Raw genomic sequence first — 24,610 nt, 5'->3', positions numbered from 1 at the left:
ACACATAAACAGAAATGAATCATATGTGAACTTTCTGTCGGTAATAACCACTGAAAACACTGCATTTACAGCATTTGTTCCTGTAGTAACTTTGGTTTCAGTATGGCTCCTATACGTGTGTGCCCTGGGAAGGTCTTTGTAGAAAATGAACTAATTGCTTTTATAAATCAGAAACAGCTTAGCTCTTCTGTTGCATCAAAAGATATCAACCCTAATACATCTCTAAGAATTTTAAAATCACACTTTGTGTTATACCTGGTGCAATGTTTCTTTCATAACTATGGGAGTTTAAATGTATGACTGAACATGCCAAATGAACAGATTTTGTACGTCATCAACAGATGTTACTGTGACATTATATCTAAGTTATTTGACCCTTAAGATATAACATTATTATGGTGCTCTGGCAAGCTAGGATGCCAACTGATTTCCATTATTGGTTTACATGACACGTTACTGTAGCTGTATTGAAAATACAGAGTTCCTCTTTGTAGAAGTACTCTTCAAAAGAAATATATCAGGTGTCCAAATGAAGCTGCCTATAAATAATGCTGTTAGTCAGAAAGCTGTTCCATTTTATTGCAATACCACTAGTGGTTTTATTTGTATTGCATCATACCTGGTAGCCACAGATACAGACCAGGTATCCATTTGGCATGCAACAAATAATCAACTAATATCAAATTCCTGTCTTGCTCTCCTAGAGTTTGGATGGTAAACTGCCTGATGTAATTACAGCCACAGGTTTCTTTTTCTGCCTGTTTCTGTCCTGTTACCTTTCACTCCCACTGCTCCCTAGCAATCTAATAATGATTTCCTTCCAGATTCCTTTTCCTCATTTGAGTATCTATTTCTCCTCCACTGCCTGGTGAGCACTATGAAGAAGGATCACACAAGTTAAATGTCAGGCATTTTTCTCTCCCTTCTTTTCTTCACAAGAGAGGGGAGCTGGGAGGGTAGATGGAATGGTTCTTTCCTCTCTCCATTACCAGACTTTTAACTTATTGAGCAAAGAAGGTGTATAGATTGTGCTGTGGGTCTATTCAGTCATTCCGTCTCAAATAGATAAATCACTTCTCCCACATTCAGCAGTCAATCACAAATACGGGATATAGCTCAGTTTGCGTTGGTCTCAGGAAGCCATCACAGGATGGTGACTCCAGAAAGACAAGCAGTGCTTGGCTGTTAGCATTGCTTTCAGCAGCAAACAACTGCAAGTCAGCCACAGTGTCCATATGGCTAATCAGCCAGGAAAGACTTCAGTTCAGCTACCCACAGCGTTTGCATGGTTAGAAAGGAGAAAGCAGGGAACTGGGTACCTAGCTAATATTGCTCAGGAGATATCTCTCATCTGGAGGCTCCTTACTCCTGAGCTCATGGAATAGCTTGTCTCATGGTGGTGTGTGTGGTTTATGTTCACACATGGCACCAGCCTGCTCTAACCCCATCTCCTCTTTTTCATCACTTTGGTCCTTCTCCCTCTTTCAGACTCTTATTTGCCACTTAAAGGCACTGTGCTTTTTTACAGTGCTGCCAAAAAAGAGAATGAGGTCACTTGTGGTTTGGTAGCTATAGTCTGGTTATCTCCTGAGGGCAGAAAAAAGGAAGGGACAAAAGCAGGCGCAGAACTCAGTGGAAACTCAATGACCTATATTATCCCATTGGATTTTATTACTCTAAAATAATTAGGAAGATTAATGTTGTCATCTCCATTTTAAAAGATTTTAGTTTTTTTTTTTTTTAACTTTTAATAGAGTATTTTTATAAAAAGACTAACATAGTCATCTCATCTGCCTTAAATACAAATTATAGTTTTACAAATAATAGTTTTATATTTCTGCAACAAGACATAATCCAGAGTGAAATGCATGATATTTGCATGAGTAGCCTTGATCCACTGCAGAGAATAAAAAGGATTTAGTCAGAATAAAGACTTGCACATTTCTCATATTAATATGCAGATCTAACCTAAGAGGCAAATAATTCAAGAGCATTACTGTAGTCATCATTATAATGGACAATACTGCATGGTCATTAATGGCTTACAAGCAGTAGGTTTTTTTAATAACCCACAAACTCCTCCGGTCTCCTTAATACTCGGGCTTTTCCTCCCCCATTTCCAGAGATAATGCTAACATGCAGATGATTTTTCTTGACTGCCTATTCACAGTTATTCATCACAGAGTCCGTCCGTCCCCCCCGCCTTGCTTTCATTATTCCACTGCATTACTCCAGATACTCAGCTCAGGCTCAGTTTATGCCTAATCTAGAGTTGTCTGCACGTCCCAGGGTGGGGAAACCATTTCATTTCAACTAACAAATCACTGGCAATAAGGTACAGGTAACATAGTTGTCCTGATGTTTTCTACTCCAAGAATCTACTTCCAATGCTTCTAGAGTAGTTTTTAAATCATTCTCAGAATGTGTAAGCTGAAACCACAGCAGACTGCAGTTGGCCCATTACAAGGGACAGTAAGTGGTGTGAATTTCCAAGCAGGTGGAGTTATTTTCATGACTTTTTTTTACACTTTTTAAGCTCTACCTACAAGATGCCCAGATTCACTTTCAGTGGTGAGGTTTCCAAGCACTGTGACAGTACTCTGAATAGATCCCTAAAGCAAGTCTGACATTATGCAATATCTTTGCATATGCAGGCTTATTGCCAGACATAGCTCTAGAAACACATCTACAGTTTTATCAGGTAGATCTGAGCCAGTTTAAATTTGGCACCCAAAGGCATTTCTTCCAAGCCCAGACAGTTTGCCCCAGGCTCCCTGCCATGGTTTCCCTGCTGGATGGTCTGATCATGGTTGGCAAGCAAACCCTTTCCTTCATGGCCCCTGGAAAACCTGTTTTCTGCCTCATCAAAACTCTGCTGTCCCTGTAAATCCTTGTTGCATTTGCCTTTTTTTTTTTTTTTTTTAAACAAACAAACAAACAAAAAAAAAAACATGGAGTGGTATCTTTAAATGCTTGAAGCTCCATTACAAAATTCTTCAACACCAAACTTAGACAATATGGGAGACTTTCATTAGTGTGTCATTTACATTTCAGAGTGCTGATGAAAACAAAATGGTCATATTTTCATTTTACAGTAGAAGAAACAGGACAAAGTGAGTTACATAAATGTAATAATCTTGTAGCATGAAATTAAAGTTTCAGAGGCTAATTTGCACTTTGCAAGTAATTTTCTAAACAGCTAGTTAGGGACTAAAAATGCTACAGGTTATATTTAAGTTTTCAGGAATAATTTTTCATACACAGTAATGTTCTGCAAACATTTTGGTATTACAATCAGCTTCCTTTCTTCTTTGTTCACTCCTCTTTTAAAAGTATTGCTATAAAAAGTAAAAACAGACTCTCAACATTCTCTCAACAATAGCATCATGATACATTGGAAGCTATAACTGACCATAGTAATTTTACTGGGGCAGAGTATACAATAGCTGTGATCACAAAAGTAATTTTTTATTTTGTTTTATGCATTGATAAGTAAGAGCAAAATATTCTGGTCCATATCTGTGAAACTGAAGCAAGCAATATGGGAGAACTGCATATTTTCAGTTAAATAGGTGTGTGAGGTCTTTATTAGATCTACAAATGTTACGGAGTTACAGAACACATGGTAAATACAGTGACTATGGAACAAAACCCAGAAACAGAAACAGTATTTTTGTTATCCAAACAGCAAAGACTCTACATAAATAGACACTCATGAAGACTGAAATCACCTCTACACTCCCTAGTGAACACTGCAAGTAGTGGCTGATATGCACATCAGCAGGATGAGTTAGGTAAGTTTGTATCACCATGCATAATACTACAAGGTCAGCTTGCTGGAGAAATTAATTTATATATATATATATATATATGTAAAAGCAACAGTTATATTTACAGACGTATAAAGACAAGTGGAGAAAGCAGGGGAAAAGTAATCATCAAGAGAATATTCCTGGTTAAAATATTCTGCTTTCACTGTGATATCAAAATTTCTTTCCAGCCTGCATCCCTACAATAAAAGTGATTTCTTACAAGAAACCAGGTAATAGTTCATACCTTTTTCTGCCTTGCTGGTATTATGTTTTTCAAGTAGGAGGTAACGAGGACTTTCAGGAAGAAAAGGCAGAATCACAACTTGTACCAATGAAGGAACGATGATCACTCCAAATAAGTAAGGCCACCGAGATTCCTGTAAACAGGGGCAAAGATGGTAGTCATTAACACTCTCCCATATTGACAATAGGAACACAAATAGCTACAATGGAAATGCCGTAAATTTTCATCATCTGACATAGCATGCCAATGAGCAGAGTAATGTCTTCTTCCTGAGATCAGTAAGCAGTCTGAACACTTTTCCCTCAGATCCCCTTACTCAAGGGCTGAGGAAGTCAGAATTTAAGTCCTCAACATATAGAAAGATAAAAAGAGAAAGAGGATCTGGAAAACATAACATACTTTTCCTTTCCTTCAGCATCAACAACCATACACACAAAAATCTTGATATATATACTCAAATATGTATTCCAGAAGTCATCCCCATTCACCATAATACCACCAATTTTCTTTAAGAAACAGTACATCAGTATCTTCATACAGTTACATATAGCTGTCTCTAATCTATTTTTTCAAAAAAAAAAAAAAAAAAAAAAAAAGTGGCATTATTTGCTTTGAAATCAACTGAAACAAAGTTGTTAGCAACCTCAAATGTACTCATTATTTAAAACTAGCTTTAGAGGGCCACCTGAGAAAAACTATTTCAGTAAAAGGCTGGGAAAGGCTATAAAGGAGCTTATCTAGCTCTCTGGGTTTACTCTGCAAAGAAAATACTAACAAGTAGCTGGAGAAGAAAGGGAACTGTAGTATTATTTTCTCAACAATATGACCCTTTATCTGTCCATGTTCTTAAGATACCTTCTGTTTCAATTGTCTGATGCCAAGACTCATTCTCTTTAGTAGTTTTCTCATAAAAGGTCATCATTCATCTATTTAATTCAATTATTTCTAATTTGAGACTTGGTTCTTAATTGAAAAGCCTGGTGAGACTTCAGTGGGCCCACTGTTCAGTCATAATGTCTAGCACATTTTCAAAAACTTGTCTAGATCAAAAGCAGATTGCATTGCATTCTGTCTGACTGAACTTTGAAAGGCACTAGGGGGTTTGGATCCAGTTTCTCCCTCAGAATGAATCTATCCATCCAGAGTCCACATTCCCCTACATAGAACTCAGTAAATTTTATTTCAATATAATTTTCCACAGTCTTTATCAAAGTTTGAAAGGCCCACAAACTGTTGGCAGTTTTTATTTTACGTTCCACTTCAGCAATCCAACTGCTACAACAGAATGCACTGCATGCTAGAGGATGTAAGCCATGCTCAGATCTTGAACTGGGACATGACCTAATTTAATAACTACCAGGGAAAATAAGAGGGGAGGGTTTTTTTGTTTGTTTGTTTTTTGTTAGTTTTTGTTGCTGTTTTTAAGAAAAAAATATATATAAAAAATCCAGAGATAGCAAAACGACTTGAGAAGGTGATTTTTCAAAAAAATTCAAATCTCAATGCTATCTGTCTTCCACAGAGCCTCTGTTACCATGAGGACTTCAAGAACCTATTCCTTCACCTCCTTCATTCTGCCCCCCCCCCCCCCCTTTTTTTTTAATACAGGTGATTGAAGAAATTTACCTAATATAGGAGCATCAAGACTGGTTAATAGACTGTTTATAAATGAAGAATCTTATTTTAAAAATCATATTTAAAAAAGTCTTATTTTAAAAAAATGAAATTTAATCTTAGGTTAACTATATTAAACTATATTGTTATAATTATATTATTATTATTATCTAATTATTATTAACTATAATAAATTGCATATACAAAACAGGCACCTGTTTGTAAAGAAAATTAAGAAAAGAGGCAGTCTGATCAGTTGTATTCTGTATCTGCCTGGAAGCATTTATTTTATACAAAGTTGTAAAAGGAAATTCATTGTTTGATGTAATCTCTTATGATTACTTCCTATAATACAACTACTCTTTCTATATATCATATAAAAAGTTTACAAGGCTTAATAGAGTTTATAAGGCTGTTACAGCACTTCTAAAAAAACAAAAACAACAACAACAAAAAAAAACTACAGGAAATATGATGTGCTGATTGAGAGTAGTTTTTTCCATGATGCCAAGGATTCTTTAAGTTAAAGAACAACAACAAAAAAACACCTCTACTGTACATCGCTATGATTAACATTCTGTCATCCTTTTGGGACTTAACTTGGATTAATCTTTCAGCCTTCTTAAAGTCTCCCATAGTGCATATTTTTTCAGTTCAGTTTTCTCTCAAGTAACTCTTCAGAAAATGTTATTTTGAAAAAGCTACGAATGAGACTAAACTTCTGAACTTACCCTTCACAATAAATAAGACCCTGAAAGAATAATAACAAGGTATTTATTTTCACTACATAGGACACTGAGCTTCCTTTATTTCCTCTATGAAAGATTTTATATTTACTTTTTATTATGCTAACTTGTAAAAAAATGAAGGTAAAGCAATCGTAAGTATACTTCTACACTTCTATGCTTTCTACAAGGAAATTTGAGCATTTCTGAACTTTTAATTGAATCAAATTCATACATTTGTGATAAAACTGCTGTTTTGCCCTTTAGATAAGGGGAAAACATTTCATTTCGATAGGAAAGAAGAAATTTATTTCATTTTTAACAGTGTCCATATTACAGAAACAACAACAAGAACAACAAACATTGGTAAGTCACTAAGTTTAGTGGAAATGTTTCCATCCATTTGGAATGGGTTCTACTTGCTTTTCTCTTAATTAACATTATCTATATTCAGATTCTTCATCCCTATACAGACAAGAAATATCAGGACTAAACTGAGTTTAAAAAGATCCATAAAAGAGCTACATTTGTTGGTCTGAATGTATAAAATACACATTGCTGAAGATTAAGCAGAATTAGACCCTATAAAAAGAATTAAAGGAAGCAGGGAAAAGAAGGGTATCCTAACCTTTTTAAGGATTAATAGAACCTGTTCTATACAAACAGGGACAATGCTCAGAAGCAGTAATAAGGTGAAGAGAAAAGACATTTTAGGCATCACTTAGAAGACACTGAAACACTTTGCCTCAGCTGTCAGTAAGGAGAAGAACACAGACATTACTGAGGGAAATGAAAACAACACATTTTATCTCAGGAAGAACTAAAAAAAGCAATAAATATTTTAATTACAGAGGACTTGACTCATCACCTGCTTAGAACTGGTACAAATAACTTGTCAAGATGTTATGATTTTCATTTTAAACTGTCACATTGTGAATATTTGCTTCGGCTAGAGCATGAAAAACCCAGTTTTGGTCTATTTACAAAAGACAGCTAAATAGTAGAGCAAGTTTGACATCCATAGACTCATTAAAAGGTTGATGTAATAAAGTGCAAAGCTGTAGAAACACATGGTGGGAAAAATAAAAAGGAAACAAATAAAGCGTAACACAGGTTTATCAATTAGACAAGATTAACTTATATCGGAATTCAGTAGAGCAAATGTTATTATGCCAAAAAATTACTAATTAAAATGTAGAAAATGGAACATTTAGTAGCAATTAAAACATGAAAAAGAAACCTGTATGGGGAAAATATCAGTGGTTACTGCTAACAGTTGGACTAGTGGACTATAGAGACTTCAATGACCTATTTAAGCACTGGTTACATTTAAATTTTTTGCTGATTAGGAAGATTTCATTGATAAAATTTGAAAACACTTTCCACATAGGAAAGGCTAAGAATATATGTGTATACATATAACAATTATTTTTTTTAAAAAAAGAAAGATGTTGTCAGTGTCATACAACAGAGGTGAGAAGTGCTGTACTGCCCCATCTGTGGATACTCATTTCTAGAAAAAAATGGTAAGGCCAATTAAGTCTACTAGACAAGATGTGTAAGAAGAGCAAAAAGACTGAGTAAGGAAATACATGACTGCCACGGGCGCTACTCTTTGTGTATATGTATTTACATATATATATTTATATTTATGTATATAATATTTTGAAAGCATACGTTTAAAAGCATAACAGCCATGCCACCTCATGGAGCTATCAGGGGCTCATTTAGCTTACTGCTTGAAACTTTCAGATTAAATGAAAACAATACATTTACAATAGAAGCATAAATAGTCACTATCCCTTTTTCTCATTCAATGCACAGGATAAATATGATTTGTCCGTGAGCAAGAATTCAATGTCCATTTATCAGTCACTATACACAACTCTTCTAAATATTTATACTAGAATTAATTCCTTTCGGAGTGGAGAATGTGTTATAATGGGTTTACAAAAACAGTTAACACTCTAGCAGCAATAATGATTTTTTTGCATAATACATTTCTTATGAAAAATGACACATTTTCTCCATTTTGTATGTGGGGAACAGCACCTGATACAAGATGGAATCATCTGCTTTTTCATGTTCCTAAAAGAAGTGGGAACATGTTCACAACTTTATTTTGGTAAAATATAATCACACACACACAAAGAATTACATCTACTGTAATTTCTAGGTGCCCTGAAGCATCTTGCCTTACCTCCTGCTGCAGCTCTAGAATGATGCAGGTCTCTTGGGTTTTGTGTGTCACATCTGCCAGTCCCATGTGGACTTCTAAGGTGTGCTAGGGCATCAAAATGATACCGTATGCTTATGTTCAAGCAATTGAATCTTACCCTCTTTACTAGAGACGGTATGAAAACTTCATATTATACTAAAAATATTCTGTTTGTCACACAGAAAAATCACATCCCTGCTCCGAACAGGCTGAGTAAACTTACTGGCATGTGCAAAGCTGAAAAGCCTGCACAAGTACTGCATTTCTATGTTCATCCATTACTGTCCCACAGAATATACTCCTGATGGTAAAAGACAAGCGTACTGGCATGGGGCCAAGGACTGAAGAAGCATCAAGGTGGAACTAATTTCTTAGCATTAAAATTGTCTTTTCTTCTGCGAGTTAAGGGTATGATGATCATGAGGCAGTTAAGACCAACTACTCATGTAATGTGCAAGAAAACTGCCTTCCTCTTATTTTCCTGGTGCCACTCCAAACTTGTCTCTACCGCCTCCTCTGCCTGCAGAGGTAGCTAACCTCATCAATCAACACTTGCATCCCTGCTGGATACAACCGGTAACCCCCATCTGTTGTAATAAGTTTTAATAACAGAGTTATGAATTGCTTACTTTCTTGTTTAAAACATAGGCAACCCAAGTAGTACACATCTTTCCCATCAGTTCTGCACCCACGTGGATGTTTATTTTTAAAAAATATCCAATACTATGGATATAGCTCTGACAATACTACTCAAGTCTCAGCACCTTCCCAGGTATTAGACAGTACAGAAAATTACCAGACTTAAGGCTGTACAATCCTAATCTAAAATTCACAGTAGTCAGTGGGAGGTTTTTGTTACAGATTAAACCACCTTTGGATCAGGTTCTAGAACAGCTTTGAAAATGATTGGTGTCCAAATTCTGTGACCTTTTGTTCATTAAATTACTTGTTAGATTATATTGTACATATTGAAACAGAGAATTAGAATGTCTGTTAAGAGTTACCATAATGCTTATTGGTCCAACTTTTTAATGGAGTCAAGAATAGCTAGCTTTTTTCCTATTTTTTTTTATTTTACTTAACACTTAAATGGCATAATTCTTGCCTACTTTGTTTATTCATTTCTGAAAAATAGCAATAGGAAATGGTGAGCTTCCAGATGGGATTATTTTCAGCAGTGAGCATAACATGAGTATATTTAGAAAGAAACATAAAAAGTATGTTGCAGCTACACAAAATTTCTGACAGACTGCATTGCATAAAGGCATGAGGGATCAGGTTAACTTCCATAAATAATACAGTATAAAATAGTAAATTAAAGTAATTGAAGAGTATAACATTCATTTGTTTGAACATACTGTATGTATTATTTTGATGCCCTAGTATACCTTAGATATCTGCATAGGACTGGCAGATGTAACACACAAAACCCAAGAGACCTGCATCATGCTGGGGCTGTGGCAGGAGGTGAAGCAATATGCTTCAGGGCATCTAGAAATTACAGTATATGTCATTCTTTGTGTGCGATTATATTTTGCCAAACTAAAGTTATAAATGTTAGCCTAAGGTATATCAAAGTTAAGAAAAATATATAAATAATTTAAAACAAACAAACAAATCAAGCAGCAATTGCTGTTTTAAGATCAACTGAAAAAGCTGAACATTTCATCTTGACACATTTTTAAAGGCAACAATCTGGTTTAGATTTTTAAAAAAATATCTCATTTTAATTTGACATTTACTTTACATTTTTTTTTTTAAAAAAAGAAGAAAAAATTCAAAGGTGCAATACCAATCCAGTATATATCTGCTGATTTTATTTGTTGTCAATGGTTCCATAAGCAAACCAAGAAATTCAAGTCTACAAAATACCACTCAATACTAATGACTGCATGCTACCCTATGATGCTTGACCAATTTACCACAGTATTAATATCCAATTTGTAAAGGACAAATTAGGACATGAATTTGCAGTAATGGGTGATTTTATAAAGGACAATGGGAATTATAACTGAAATTTTAATCATCCAGAACCTTCAAAAAGTTTTAAGTGGTCATTATCTTCCCAGACTATGAAGCACACTGGGAAGGAAGCCATGGGTCAAGTCATTTCAGATTTATTCCTTAATAACAGATTTGTAAATATTATCAGATACCAGATATTATCAGATATTCAGGTACTAAGGAGACATCATCGAAATCTTCATCTATACCTTCTCATAAACTAATGGAGTCTAACTAATACCAGATAAGATGAGGTTTGTAGACACATATTGCTTTTTAGTAAGTCAACCACAACAGGTAGAAAAAGGTTTTTGTTTGTTTGGTGGCTTTTCTTTTGTTGTTGTTGGTGGTGGCTTTTTTGGTTGTAAGTCTGACAAAAGTAAAAAGAAAAACCTTAAATATACGTGGAAAACAATTACTCTGTGTTTAGTTCAACGTGCTAACTATGTTTCGGTGGATCAAGAGAAAGTTGTCTGACAAACTATGAATAACTACTCTCAGATTTCATGGTATTTTGAAACCTTTCTCTACTTCAAACCTGTTGAAAGCCTTCTTTCTGTTAAGGCTTGTCCACTGCTTTTTCATCTGGTCTAGTTAAACAGGATACATCTACGTATAAACCTCATCATCTCAAGCTTTAGGTGGACACTGTTTCAACTGTCTGTGAGAAAATCCTCAAAATGAGAAACTGTCATCCAAATGTTAGATGCACTGGCATTGTCTGCTGTTCAGCAATAAGTCTAAAATTAAATAAATACATATATTTATTTTTTTCTTCTATAACCACACTAAGACCCACATTCAGACAAATCCTCTCCTGCATGATGTTCCCCGTTCCAATGCAAAATTGGAACATTTTGATATTACACAAGGCCAATCAGCCACGTGTTATTCCTAAAACTGCAGGAATTTAAGCCTCACAGCATAACTTTAATGGAATGAAACTCATTTGCATTTACAAACACTCACAGCTGTTTTCCCATGCATTACTTAATGAGTTCTGTACAGAAAAAGAACAAATAAATACCTTTGTGTCTGTCTGGGGGAACCAATAAAATGTTGATTTATGATCCCTAGTAAATACATAATCTCAGCTGGTCCACAGTAAATATAAGCAAAGTACTGCACTTAATGTCTCCATTATAAATATACCAACAATACCCACCACATCCTACCAACAGGGCTGGTGTAACAGAACACATCCTATGGTTATTATTGATCTTGTATTGAAAATTGTCCTGTGAATATGCAATAGCTCAAAGGGCCATGGCAGCATATCCTTGTCAGCGTGACCAAGGCCATGCATCTCTAGCCTGGTGGATGCACAGCAAATTCCCTTCAACTGTTGGGTAAGGTGACCTCAAAGCCCCTGTTCAGCAACTCACAGCTTGCAGTTAAGTGCAAATATTTAGATACATGACATGGAAAGTGCTTCAGCAATAGGTAACTCTGTGTCTTATGTGTTACTCTGAAAAGATGAAAGGATGAAAGAAATTTCCCATTTTTTAAAAGAAGGGACTAAGAGAATACTTTAAAAAGGATTGTCATCTTAGAAATCACTATCTCAAGTAATTCTTAATTGGCATGTCTGGTACCATTTTACAGATGTGCAGACAGATTTACATTAAGGATACACAAAATCAATCCAGGCTCAGAAAAGCACCTGCTGAAATCTGTGATTAAATAAGCACTGAAAGGCTTTTTTTTTTTTTTTTTTTTTTTCTCTTAAGATTGTATTTAGAAATTTGTATCTTTGTACAGCTGTTTTTGTGAGCTACACTTAGCAGATACCATCCCCTTATGGATTTGAACAGCCATTTACAAGTACCAATATGTCTGCTGTATCCTTAAGATACATTTTAAAATACTCTTCTGGGGAATGCTGTAGCATTTAGGTCAGAGTTTTGCATTTTGCTAGGAGAATATGTAGAGGCTTTATTTCTCTGCTTCTAAGAAACTCTGTGCAAGCTCAGCTGTTCAGAGGAATGATAGGGACCAGGGTAGACTGGACTGACCTTTTGTAAGTCTGTCTCAACGGCACAGCATTTACAGAGAAACTTGAAAACTCCTCCTCAATATTTAATGAAGTTTACCCCAAACTTAGGCAACTCCTGATCAAAAAAAATGGGGGACCAGCACTGATGAACCTAGTTCCTAGTTTATTTTCCTTGTAGAATCACAGAATGGTTTGGGTTTGAAAGGACCTTAAAGATCATCTAGTTCCAACCCTCCTGCCATGGACACAGACACCTTCTACCAGGTTGCTCAAAGCCCCATCCAACCTGGCCTTGAACACCTCCAGAGACAGGGCATCCACAGCTTTTCTGGGCAAAAGATAAATATATTTAGACATAGTCACTGTCATGGTTGAAAGGGAAAATAAATGTATAGAACAAAAGAGGTCACAGGAAAAGATGAGGAGGACTGATTGATTCATATTTTGTATTCGTATTTTGTATAATGTTAGTGTGTAAGATTCATTTGAAGAGCATCTCAGGCAGACCATTTTGTCATTGGTGTCCATCTACTGGGTTGTGGGTCCCCAGAGTAATTCTGAGTTGCTTTTTCTCAGTTGTAGTATACAGACAGTTTTTAAGAAGTCCTTGAATGTCAGTCAAGAGTCTTAAGATGAAGGATCAGTTAAAAAGAAAAACAAGGAAAAAAAAAAAGCACACTAAAATGAAGATTTGACAAGTAAAGTCAAAAGCTTAGTTTTCAGAACAGACTTCAATTAAACAGTCTGTAAAACTGCCTATTTCATCACTGTCTATTTTAGTGCAAGTGAAGGAATACTTTTGAAAGAACTTAGTAAAGCATTGTGAAAGATTTCTATATAAACTTTCCTAAGTACACAACAATCTATCACTTCAAATATGCCATTTTCAGGAGTCTTTGTAAAGAAAATTATAGTTTGACAAGGAATGTGCAGAAGTTCTTAGAGTTTGATTAAAAAAAATAAAAAAGTCACTATTCCATTTGAATGAAGAACTAATTTGAAAGGGGCTCATCACAGTTATTTTTTCTTACTAGCGTAAAGTACAGCTACAGTATAGATTAAGTTCATTAGTCCTTTACCAAATTTAGTTCTTTTTGCCATACAAATTGATATTTACATCAACATTATTTTTTTTTCTGCTAGAACAAAGCAACGAGCTGTGGGAGGATTTTGCCTAGTATCATCATACGTTACAGACTTACTTCCAATTCCTTTTGTATAAACAGTTAATTGCTAGACAGCTATACATTAAAGCTGTTCAAATTCCTCAAAAAGTGGAATATAAACTGTAATTCATGTTGTTTCAATGACAAAGACAACATCTGACTAATAAAGAGTTAGTAAATTGTAGCAATAGCAAATTCTGCATGTATTTAGAAGAGGCAGAGGAAAATCTAGAAAAATACTTCCTGCCTCTGATCACTGCTGCTCTGTCCTGTACCTTGTATTGTCCTTGTTAAACTAGGGTGACTAAAACTACCCGTATCATTCAAAAGATGGACACATCAGGAATTTTACCACGCTATCCGCAGTTTTTCCATTTGCTTTATTTTTATTTTGTTCCCTGGATACACCTACAGGAGAGAAAGTGTTATGAAAGTGTTGCTCTAATAGGCCTTTGGAGATAAGCACAGCAAGGCTTCAAGGATGACATGCTACTCGCCATGAAACAGTGCAATCTCGCTAGACAAGTATGACATAAAAAGACTTGACATATATAAAATAAGACTCCTGAAGTAAACATAATCTATTTTTCCATTGGCCTACCCATGGCAGACAGACATTCTGGTCTGAACAGCTGCCAGAGCCAGGCAGCCACTAGGGGAAATTGCTGGAGAAACAGCTATACCTCGGCAAAACATTATACACTACAGGAAACAGGGCTCTCAAAGGCAATGTCTGAGGAAAAAATGGCAACGTGCAACAGTTCCAGTTTGACCTCTCCTGAATACACACACACTGAAACATTTTAGGCCTTTCTCATACCTGTATAAAAATGAAAAAGATACTGAGGCTCAATGCATGAAAAATATGAATTGAGTAACTACAACAAATATATTTATAAACTATATGCTCTGTCATTAAAGGACAGACTAAAGCCCACCTTCATTAAACAAGCTTAAGCAATAGACAAAAATCAGCTTTTTAGATCTACAACATTTAAAATATGTTAACACACTAAGAAAAACCTTTGGAGTGGGACACAAGCTTACACTCAGAAAGAAACAGATGAGTTACTTACAGAGAGATACCATTTGAGAATACCCAGAATATACCACAATTAAGGCTATGGAATATTCCCGAGATTGTAAGGGTAAATTTGAACTTTCAGAACTAAAGTTGACAATGCACTGGCAAAGGATCTGTAGCGAACAATCCGTCAGAAAAAAGCTCTGGCTTATTTAGTCACAGAATCACATAAAGAAAGTGGAAACACCTGAAGGGCAGTGTTTTTAAAAAGTGACAGGTCTGAAATACATTATCATAAATATCTGTTTTCTCCTTCAGTCAAATATGCAGAAAGCTGCACATGCTATACAACCAAATATGCCCCAAATTAAATAATCTTGTAGCAAGCAGCAGTAATTCAGTGCCCACCTTATGGCAGATAAGGTAATTCAATTCCTGAGGGACAGAACCAGGTTGTCATCTACAGTTGCCACGGCTTCCTGAAGAACTGCCTGTGGACTAGAGAAGGCTAGAAGAAGATACTAGCAAATGAAAACAAACATGCTATTCTCAGCAGTCAGGATTGTGAAGAGAAGCAGGTCACCAGCATATAAAGTAGCTGTGCTCTGTATTCTGATCACCAGCCAGCTTTAACATAGCATAATTCCCCAAGCCTCAACAGAAACATAGTAGATACAGATTCCCATAGGTTAGGATGTGTCAGAATCAGAACCTTTAATGAAAAGAGTTGCTGGGATTTGGGTGAATGGGAGGGAATTAAAACAGGTGAAAGAATATCAAAGCACAGCAGTAGAGGACCAGTGTCATGATTGCACCTTTTCTCCTTAGTAAACATTGCACACTAAAGGAACACATTCTTCAGAGTCATTACTCTAAAATTAGTACCTTTGGAGACAAATAGAACAAAAGCCTATATATTCAGAAACCAAAAGAATGCCTGTATTCAAGTTTTAGAATCATTATTATATTTCTTGCATCTGTTCTTTTATACTATAATTTAAAAATTGGATGTAGTAGTGTTTAGCAAGTACTTGTCAATATGATATGACATGGAAAAAATGTATTTCTAGAATATTTCAACCATAACATTTCCATAAGAATCAGGAAATAAGGAATATTTCGATTTTTTTTTTATTTTTTTTTTTATTTTTTTTAAAGTGTAATTTAATTTCATCTGAGTAATCCGTGTAACTGTTTGCTTGGTATACCAGAATTGGTATAGAGAAAGGCACTTAGGATAAGAAGGAGATTAAAGACACTGTTTTAGTAGAAGAGATGATATAACATGAAACTAACCCTAAGGATATAAAGCTATTAGAGTGTCCAAAGGAGGGCTACAAAGAAAGATTGTGTAGGGTCTGGAGGGCAAGACCCATGAGGAGCAGCTGAGGTCCCTTGGTTTGTTCAGCCCAGAGCAGAGCAGGCTGAGGGGAGGCCTCATGGTGGCCTGCAGCTCCCTCACGAGGGGAGCAGAGGGGCAGGCGCTGAGCTCTGCTCTCTGGGGACAGCGACAGGACCCGAGGGAACGGCATGGAGCTGGGACAGGGGAGGGTCAGGCTGGGGGTTAGGGAAAGGTTCTGCACCCAGAGAGAGGGTGGTCGGGCACTGGGACAGGCTCCGCAGGACAGTGGTTATAGCACGGAGCCTGCCGCAGCTCAAGAAGTGTTTGGACAACACTGTCAGACACATGGTCTGATTTTGGGGTAGTCCTGCACAGAGCCAGGAGCTGGACTTGTTGATCCTCATAGGTCCCTTCAACTCAGGATATTCTATGATTCTATGAACAAAAAATCACAAGTAATGTGATGAGGACAATGTAAACACACTTCAGTAGGTAGGGAAAAAGTCAGAGTGACCAAAAGACAAAAAGAACAATGAGAATAAATTGACAGAATTGGCCATAAAAAGATAAAATAAATAAATAAGATTCTCAACCATCAACATTTCCAGTAGAAAGTTTGGGAAGGCTGTAGTGATAGGAAACAAGCAACCACCTTTAAGACAAACATTGACATTTTTTCTGAAGGAGAAATTATGACATAATTAGTCTAAGAAGTAGGGAACTGGACTCTGATACAGGGGAGCACTTGCTCTCCTGCTCTCACTTCAGTGCTTCACATATTTTCTGCATGAGCTCTGAAACTGTCAGGTTTGCATTCATGCAGTGCAGTAACATAGCCAAAGAACTGAAACCTGACCATTGCCCCCCAGCACCAAATCTTGGTCTGTGCACATGCCTCCTGCTTCACCTGAGTCAGGCTTTATAAATAAAAGACTACTAAAAATCACTTTGGGGCTGCTTAACCTACTTGACACAAAAAGAAGTAAGCACGTTATGAATTGCCTCAAGTAATACTCAGAGCTTCAGAGCTATTTTTATCACATTTCCACATTTAAAGGAACACTTGCATTCGACAACTGAGGAAGTTACCAAACAGGTTGTTAATAAAGGCTTGTAAGGCTATGCCCCAAAGTATATGTAAATGCTTTCCTTTTCTGTAGAACGACTGCTACAGAACCACTGAAGGCAACAACCTCATATAATCCAGATAAATGCATCAAGCTCCAATTTAAAAGTTAAATTTTCTGCTCAAGCTCCTTCAGCCAGAAGTCTGTTCCAAACATCACTGCTGAATTTCAGCATGCAATTATTCACAGAGCATTTTAAACAGTTCTTCTTGTAGCAATACTGTCCTTCAGATTAAGCAACTCTTCCCTCTCTAGTTCTTCCTTCTGCATTAACAAGGTGCAGTCAAATCTTCTCCCTTCCCTCTATTTCCTCAGCCAAGCAAGCAATGATCTTGTCATCTCCTCTTGTTATCTCCTCCAAGAAGCCATGCTTGCAGCTCTCCCCATGTCCCTTCCTGTTCCAGTCTCTTCCAGCAAGATGCCCAACTAGGTCTTTGTTCCTCCTTTCTTCAAAAGCATCATAGCTTAAATACTATGATTAATAACCTTTCAATTTGCTTAAGTTACAAGTAATACATACATGACAGACCTCAGGAGAAATTTTTTGTGAAACCATGACAGAAGACAAATATTTGTAACTTATTTACATTATTCACATTACCATTATCTACAACCAACTCTGATAGAAACAAACAACCAACCACAGAGCAATGAAAAATATTCCTTGTGAGGTTTTAAGCCATGATACTTAAAATCTGGTCATTGATAGACAGACTTAACAAAGGTGTTTTTTTACAGATACTAGTGCATGCAGTGGCACAGAATGCTGATCACCAGTGACAAGCTCCCACAGATCAGAGCTTTCCATTCAAATATAGAATTATATCATATAATTGTCATATTACAGTTTTGGCCTAAGTTATAATGGAAACCACCCCAGAATTCTGAGGAAAGCAAGTGTTTGCTTTACAGTTACAAGTGAAATCATTAAGAAGATACTGTGAATGTGAAACTATCTCTGAAATATGGCGGCTGTGGATTTGGAATACTGTCCTCACTTCAAATGCATCAAAGCTTTCTCCAACAGAAGAAAAAAGAGAACAAAATAAGTATTCTGGGAATAATTTGATAAGCTTTCACATCATTACAGAAGCCACAACATTAATCAGTGAGAAGGTGACATCTAGAAGGTAGTTAGCAAATGTCTTGAATGTACTTTCAAACATAATCAAACACAGTGACAGAAATTTAAGCAAATGTTTGCCGGGAAGGGGAGGAGGAGAGTCTTGCAAGAACCAAAGAACTCAGAAAGAGGACACCATGTTTGGTTCTTTCCAATTTCAACAGAAGTGAACTCCTCACATGTACCCTCTGCAGCAATTTCCCCTGGCAATGGTTTGTTCCTTGTGCAAAACTCCCACTGATATCATGGGGAACACCACACAAAGCTATGGAAAAAAAATCCTGGCTTGACCGAAACCAAAAGAAATTTTGATAAAGCCTTCAAAGAGGGCTAAGAGTACACGAGGGAATAACATATCAAACAGCCTGAGGTTTTCTCTCAGTGCTAAATTTTATTAATGCATTAGAAGGAAAATACACCCACATACTCAACTGGAAAAATCAGGCCAACTCCAATAATTTCATTGGAACTATGCTAAGTCATACCAGCCAAAATCGTGCTCCTTTTACATACTGATGTTACTCATTTTGAAAATGAATAATTCCACAAATAAAGTATATTTCTTCTTATATAAACTAATAGTTAACTTTAATGGTGTAATATTAACTAACTAACAACATATTAAAGCAGTTTGTAGAAGCAGAATCACAATCTGCATTATTTGGGAGTGACAAAAATTAAGACAGCAGGGACAACAGAAGCAAATAGAGCAAGAGTGATATGAAACCAAGGAATAAGTATATCCTTTTCAAAATAACTCAAGAGACCTGGCAGGAAAATAAGAATTTTCACATGACACCTCACCTTTAAAAGCATATGCATGCTTAGAAAAAAAAAAAAAAATCTACTGCTTACGAGCTGACATATATTCTAAGCAGTTGAATCAGCTTCTTGACATTTAATACACTCTTTTGTAATGCACTAGCCTTCAAAGCAAGAAAAGGGACATTGCAGAAGCCATGCAAAGAAGTGAAAGCCATTTTAAGTTTTTACCTAAGATCTGCTGCCATAAAAGGGGAGGGAGGGAAGTAATCTGTTCTTCAACTAAAGGGTAAGTTGAGTCAAACCATTTGCCTTCAGGAGAGCTTAACAAGATCATAGAATGTTAGATAAGTAAGCCCAAGGATAAAAAGATAGAATAGGAGAGCCGGTTATACAAAAATTAGAAGTGTGAGGGAGGATGCTATCATGTATTTAAATGGAGTTGAATTTAGACATGGGAGGACAAGCTCTCCTCACTTTTCAGCTGTTTACTACTTTTGCTGGCTGTCAGAAGGTATTCCTAGTTCAGGTTTCACTGCAAGAGGATTGCTGCAGACACTTCCTCTGCACTGCCTTGAAGAGTCATCTCTGGTTGAAAAGTACTTCCAAGTGCTAGCCTGAATAAACCTCGACTTCATTTATTCAGAGTAATGACGACATCCAGTGGCCATCAAGTTAATCTCAGCCTATGGGAGCAAGATAACCTCCTATATATAAACAGATATTCTCTTTACATAAAGGTATATACTAACTCTGTTCTTACACCTGCTTGTTCATGAGTGCGTGACAAGAAGCGCTATAATTATTGGGCAAGAGTCAGCTTCATGTTCAAACTCAAAACAAGACTTTTTCTGTTCTACCTCACCTCGAAAAAATTTACATGAAAACTCCTAAGCATTTCCATGGTAATCAAAGAAACAGGAAAACAGCATGAATAAATGTATATATAGAGAAAGAGGATGGGAAAACATGCATATACACACAATCCACTCAAGCTGTTAAAACTGGTTGCCACATCTATCAAACTCAAACACACGCTTTTAAACGATATGGAAGAAACCATTTTTAAGTGGTTCAAAACAAACAAACAAAAATGGTTCTGTTTCCCATTTTCATAAGGAACTCTATCAAAATACCAAAATACAGCTCTTTAAACATGCTTGCATTCTTTCACAGAAAATGTCTGTTGCATACTTACTTTCCCAAATATCTCTGGCAGCCCCAAAACTTGCCCAGTGAAAACACCAACACAGATGAAAATTGCTGTGACCTGACCCAATGAACCACGGATTTCCTTAGGAGATATTTCACTCAAATACATGGGAAGGGCACTCAGAGAAATGCCTACAAAAGAAAGGTGGAAAAAGCAAACAAAAAATATAAACTAAGTCATAACACCTTTTCCTTATGCCAAGTACAAAATGAACATCTATTGAAAGGAGTCTGAGTACTAATCTGCTCATAACAGAGGCATAAAAATGCAAATAACAGAATTACATCTGCAGATAATATGAATTATCTTTTCTGCATGCCTAATTACTTTTGCACTATTTAGCAGCCATGGGATTGATTATCTGTTACACATCTACAGTGATGTGTGTTGGCTGCTATTTGAAGAGAAGCAGCAAAGGTTACTGAGAATCACCAAGAGAATAGATTTTTTTGGTTTTAATTTGTTCACCCCAAAGGAAACAAAATTAAGTCTGCACTGGTGCAGGTAAGGAAGAAAAAACAACATATCAGACAGAGAGAGCAGACAGTGCCTAATGAAACATTTTCACTGTGAGAAGTATTAGCATATTTTCCTCCAAATACAGGCTTATAACTGCAGTGAACTTTTGACAGCAGGCATAAAAGACGGGCAAGAATGCTGCTCAAAACCAGGAGAAAACAAATGCATGACTGTGGTTAGGACACTGACCATACTGACAAATCTCCAAACATTCGATCATCTGCTGGTGGTCTGAGACAAAAAATGGCAGCTAGCACCAAAATTCCCCATAAACTGCATATTGCAAGTGAAATACACAACTACTTTCAAAGAATTCTAGTTTGTACTTATAGAGAAGATAGCCAAAGTTTGCCAGAAATGCTCAGTGTTGCAAAAGCCAAAACACTTTCCATTGCTTAACTTCATGTAATTATACAGAGAAGATAAAACCATCTTATTACATCAAGTCTGTCTCCATATCTGGAGACAGTACTTCTAACCATTTAGAAATCTGTAAAGCTGCTGAGAACTTCACTGCCAGGTGCAAGACTACCCTGGTGCAGAGGTGCTTCCATGATTTACTTTCAAATTGTGAAGACAATGTTGTTAGGAGTGAATGATGATGTTCCAAAAGTCCTGTTTAATCCTATCACTATTAGCATTGGATCCAATAACTTCCAAACACACAGGAGCAAGAAGCTTTAATAAATAGACTACATCCTCCTAATCAATGAAATGATTTTCACTGCATATTCTATGAGAGCTGATAAAGTAAAGGGGAAAGAATTAGGGTGGACACCAGAAGCTGGGGGAGAGGAGAAGGGTTAGGTGTAAGGCAAGCATTACAGATACGTACAGCATGATAATAGCTTACCTGCATCGACACCCATTATAATGCGGCCCAGTATGAGCATTTCAAATGATCCCGCCAACAAAGAGAGTGACATCAGCAATGCAGCTGTCACTGCAAATACATTATTGAGCAGCAGTGTACACTTCCTAAAATGAGAAGACACTTTATGTAGGTACCTGAATCATGACAGATAATTCTCGTCATATTCCAAGCACACTAGGCTATTACTCTTAAATGTTCATAAATAAATCCCAAAAGTGCCTAACAAACAGTGCCTTATACATGTTGTATGGAGTTCCAAAGCATAACATGATGCTATATGTAAATGGATACAGTTCCAAATCTATATCACAGCTTTAAAATAAAAAATATCATAGTCAACAAAAGAACTGTACTTTGTAGGCACTGCAATTAGCCATCCTACACATCCTAAGAACCCAAGAGCCATGCCTGAGACTCTATAGGAATAGAAACAAACATATTCTGAGTAAATGAGCATGGGTAGGAACCAGCAGATGTACTTCAAATAGCAATAAGCTGACATAACTATAGGCATTTTTATTCTACATATTGTTTTTGCCATTTTGGGAACTTCCAAGCACTGACATTATTTATGTCATTATAATACACCCATAACATCCATAAACCCATGACATTAAATGCATACATGGAAGAAAATTACTACTGGCAATTTTTAGAAAACACGCTTGGGGGAGGGGGGATGGGAGAGGCAACACAGCAATAAAAATCAACCTCTTTCCAAAAGTGTTGAAATTAACCAAAATATTGATTTATATCTTCAACTTTTTCCAATTTTTGAATTATTTCATTGTATAACAGTCAAATTCATATTTTCAAAGCTCTTCTTTATGAAAAATGATTACTTTTTTTTTAAAAAAAAAAAAGACAAAAATATATTTTTTAATTTCAGAACATTTCCATTTCTCATTCACATTTTGTCAACAGCAGTATATCTTACAGTTTTCATCTTACAGAACCTTCTGCTCAAATTTGAGTACTCATTAATTCAACCGTGACTCACAAATCTCATAACTTCTGCAGAAGGAAATACTTTATAAGAGAAATAATATATATGATTTCGTGGGCCTTTGACAGTCAGATTCAAACACAGACATACTCTTTCTCTGAACCCATGGAAGAAGCCTGAGTAGAGATATAAGATCAATAGCTCTGCTGCATCTTCCACTGAAAGATTAAATAGAAAAACCACCCAAAACTCAGAAAATCACTGCTACCTCATACACATCCTGTTGTCTCCCCACAAGTGGCTTTTTGCTAAATTACAGCCTGTAGGTGAATGGCTGGAGAAGCCATTAACTTCAGGTTCAGCCCTGCAAGTGACTGAAAAACTTTTCGCAATTCCCAGGCAAAATCACAGCCACGGTTTACACTATCTAATGAAGATGTGGTGGCTTCTCTACACTACATCACAATAAAATAGCTGCTTTGCATTGCTTATGATATAACACAGGACAAAACACAATCATTTTCACAATAACATGGCAAGAGAATGATCTAACCCTGTATTTTTCATCTGTGAGTCACCTCACTCAGCTATATGTGGTAAAGCAACAGAGTTTTGTATTTATCAGGTTTTGCAGTCACTTAATTAAGAACAGTTTTGATTTGCTCTTGAATTACGACTCAATACTGAAGTGTCAAGCTCCATTCAAACAACATGAGAAGGAAACAACTGATTTGATAACAAAATGTACCTGGAGACAAATACCACTGATGATGTTAATTATGAGGAATCCATTAACTTTGATGGTAAATTACTTAGGCTGACAACACATCAATTTTATTAAAGAACTGAAGTGGTAGTGGTATTAAATTTTTAAGTATTTTCAAGGGATTTTCACCTTCTCTATGTTGCCACTTCCATGTGAAATAACAGGAATGACCAGAAAGGCTGTCTACCTTTTTTTTTTTTTTTTCTCCATAGTGAGTAACAAACCAACACAGTGGTCCACATTCCACATTCTTCTTGAGTTCAACACATAGTCACCAAATGGAAATGTCCCAGCCATTGGACAAATGATCCAACAAGTTAACAACAATCAATATATTTTTAATAGTAATTATATTGAAAATTTATGTTTTAATTACTTTTCCAACTTTCCAATGTTTTTTTTTTTATTATTATTATTATTAAAAAAATGCTTGAACACTGTTTGAATGAGTTTGTCTGAGATCAGCCAAGGAAAGAGATACAGCACATTTAAAGTATATGTTTGTATAACATAGCTGTCAAGAGAAAAGTGCTGATTTTGCTATTTGAAACAGATTTTTCAAATGTATATATATAATTTATAGGGCTAAAGATGATAAATAATGCCATAAATGGAAACAAGTCAGGTCAAACAAGTGCTATACATTTATCTGGAGTTGTTACTTTCTTCTTTTACAATTAATTAAAAAAAAAAAAAAAAAAAAAAGAACCTGGAAAATGTAACATTCTTTTAGAAAAGGTTGGCCAACAACCACTTATTCTATGAAGCATGCTGGAGCATAGGAAAAAAGCAAGGATGAGCAGAGGGAAGCTGCTATGCAATGACCTTGACCCCTTGAACCACCTGGCCCCTCACCAAAGAGACTCAGTGTAACCTGTGGTGATTAAGGGTGAGTAGAGGAGTCTGGAGTGGGAGGAAGGGTGCTTCAATATTCACTTTCTTTCTTTCCTAATACCTGATCAGTAATTAAATGTTTATGCTAACTGGCAAAAATTTAAGTTAAATTCCCCAAGCTGAGTCTCTTTCAACTGTGACAGTAATCTGTAAGCGATTTCTCTTTCTTATTTTTTTGACACGTGAGTTTTCTTGCTCCTGTTTCTCTCTGACACCCTGTCTTGCTTGTGGAGTGGGGAGT

The 24,610-nt window shown here is 36.1% G+C and overlaps 1 protein-coding gene across 5 annotated transcripts in view; it reads right to left on the bottom strand.

The window, feature by feature from the left end:
- SLC2A9 (solute carrier family 2 member 9) overlaps positions 1–24,610 on the bottom strand; it is a 126,808-nt gene that overhangs the window by 64,327 nt on the left and 37,871 nt on the right. For all 5 annotated transcript variants that reach the window (XM_035324804.1, XM_035324805.1, XM_035324806.1 and 2 more), the window contains 3 exons: positions 21,743–21,867; positions 20,356–20,501; positions 4,057–4,189 (listed from right to left, as the gene is read on the bottom strand). In XM_035324804.1, the coding sequence (XP_035180695.1) occupies positions 4,057–4,189; positions 20,356–20,501; positions 21,743–21,867 (404 nt within the window). The remainder of the gene's footprint in view (positions 1–4,056; positions 4,190–20,355; positions 20,502–21,742; positions 21,868–24,610) is intronic.

Source organism: Oxyura jamaicensis, chromosome 4 (assembly GCF_011077185.1).
Source record: "Oxyura jamaicensis isolate SHBP4307 breed ruddy duck chromosome 4, BPBGC_Ojam_1.0, whole genome shotgun sequence".
Taxonomy (NCBI): domain Eukaryota; kingdom Metazoa; phylum Chordata; class Aves; order Anseriformes; family Anatidae; genus Oxyura; species Oxyura jamaicensis.
This window is presented reverse-complemented; position numbering and strand designations above follow the sequence as displayed.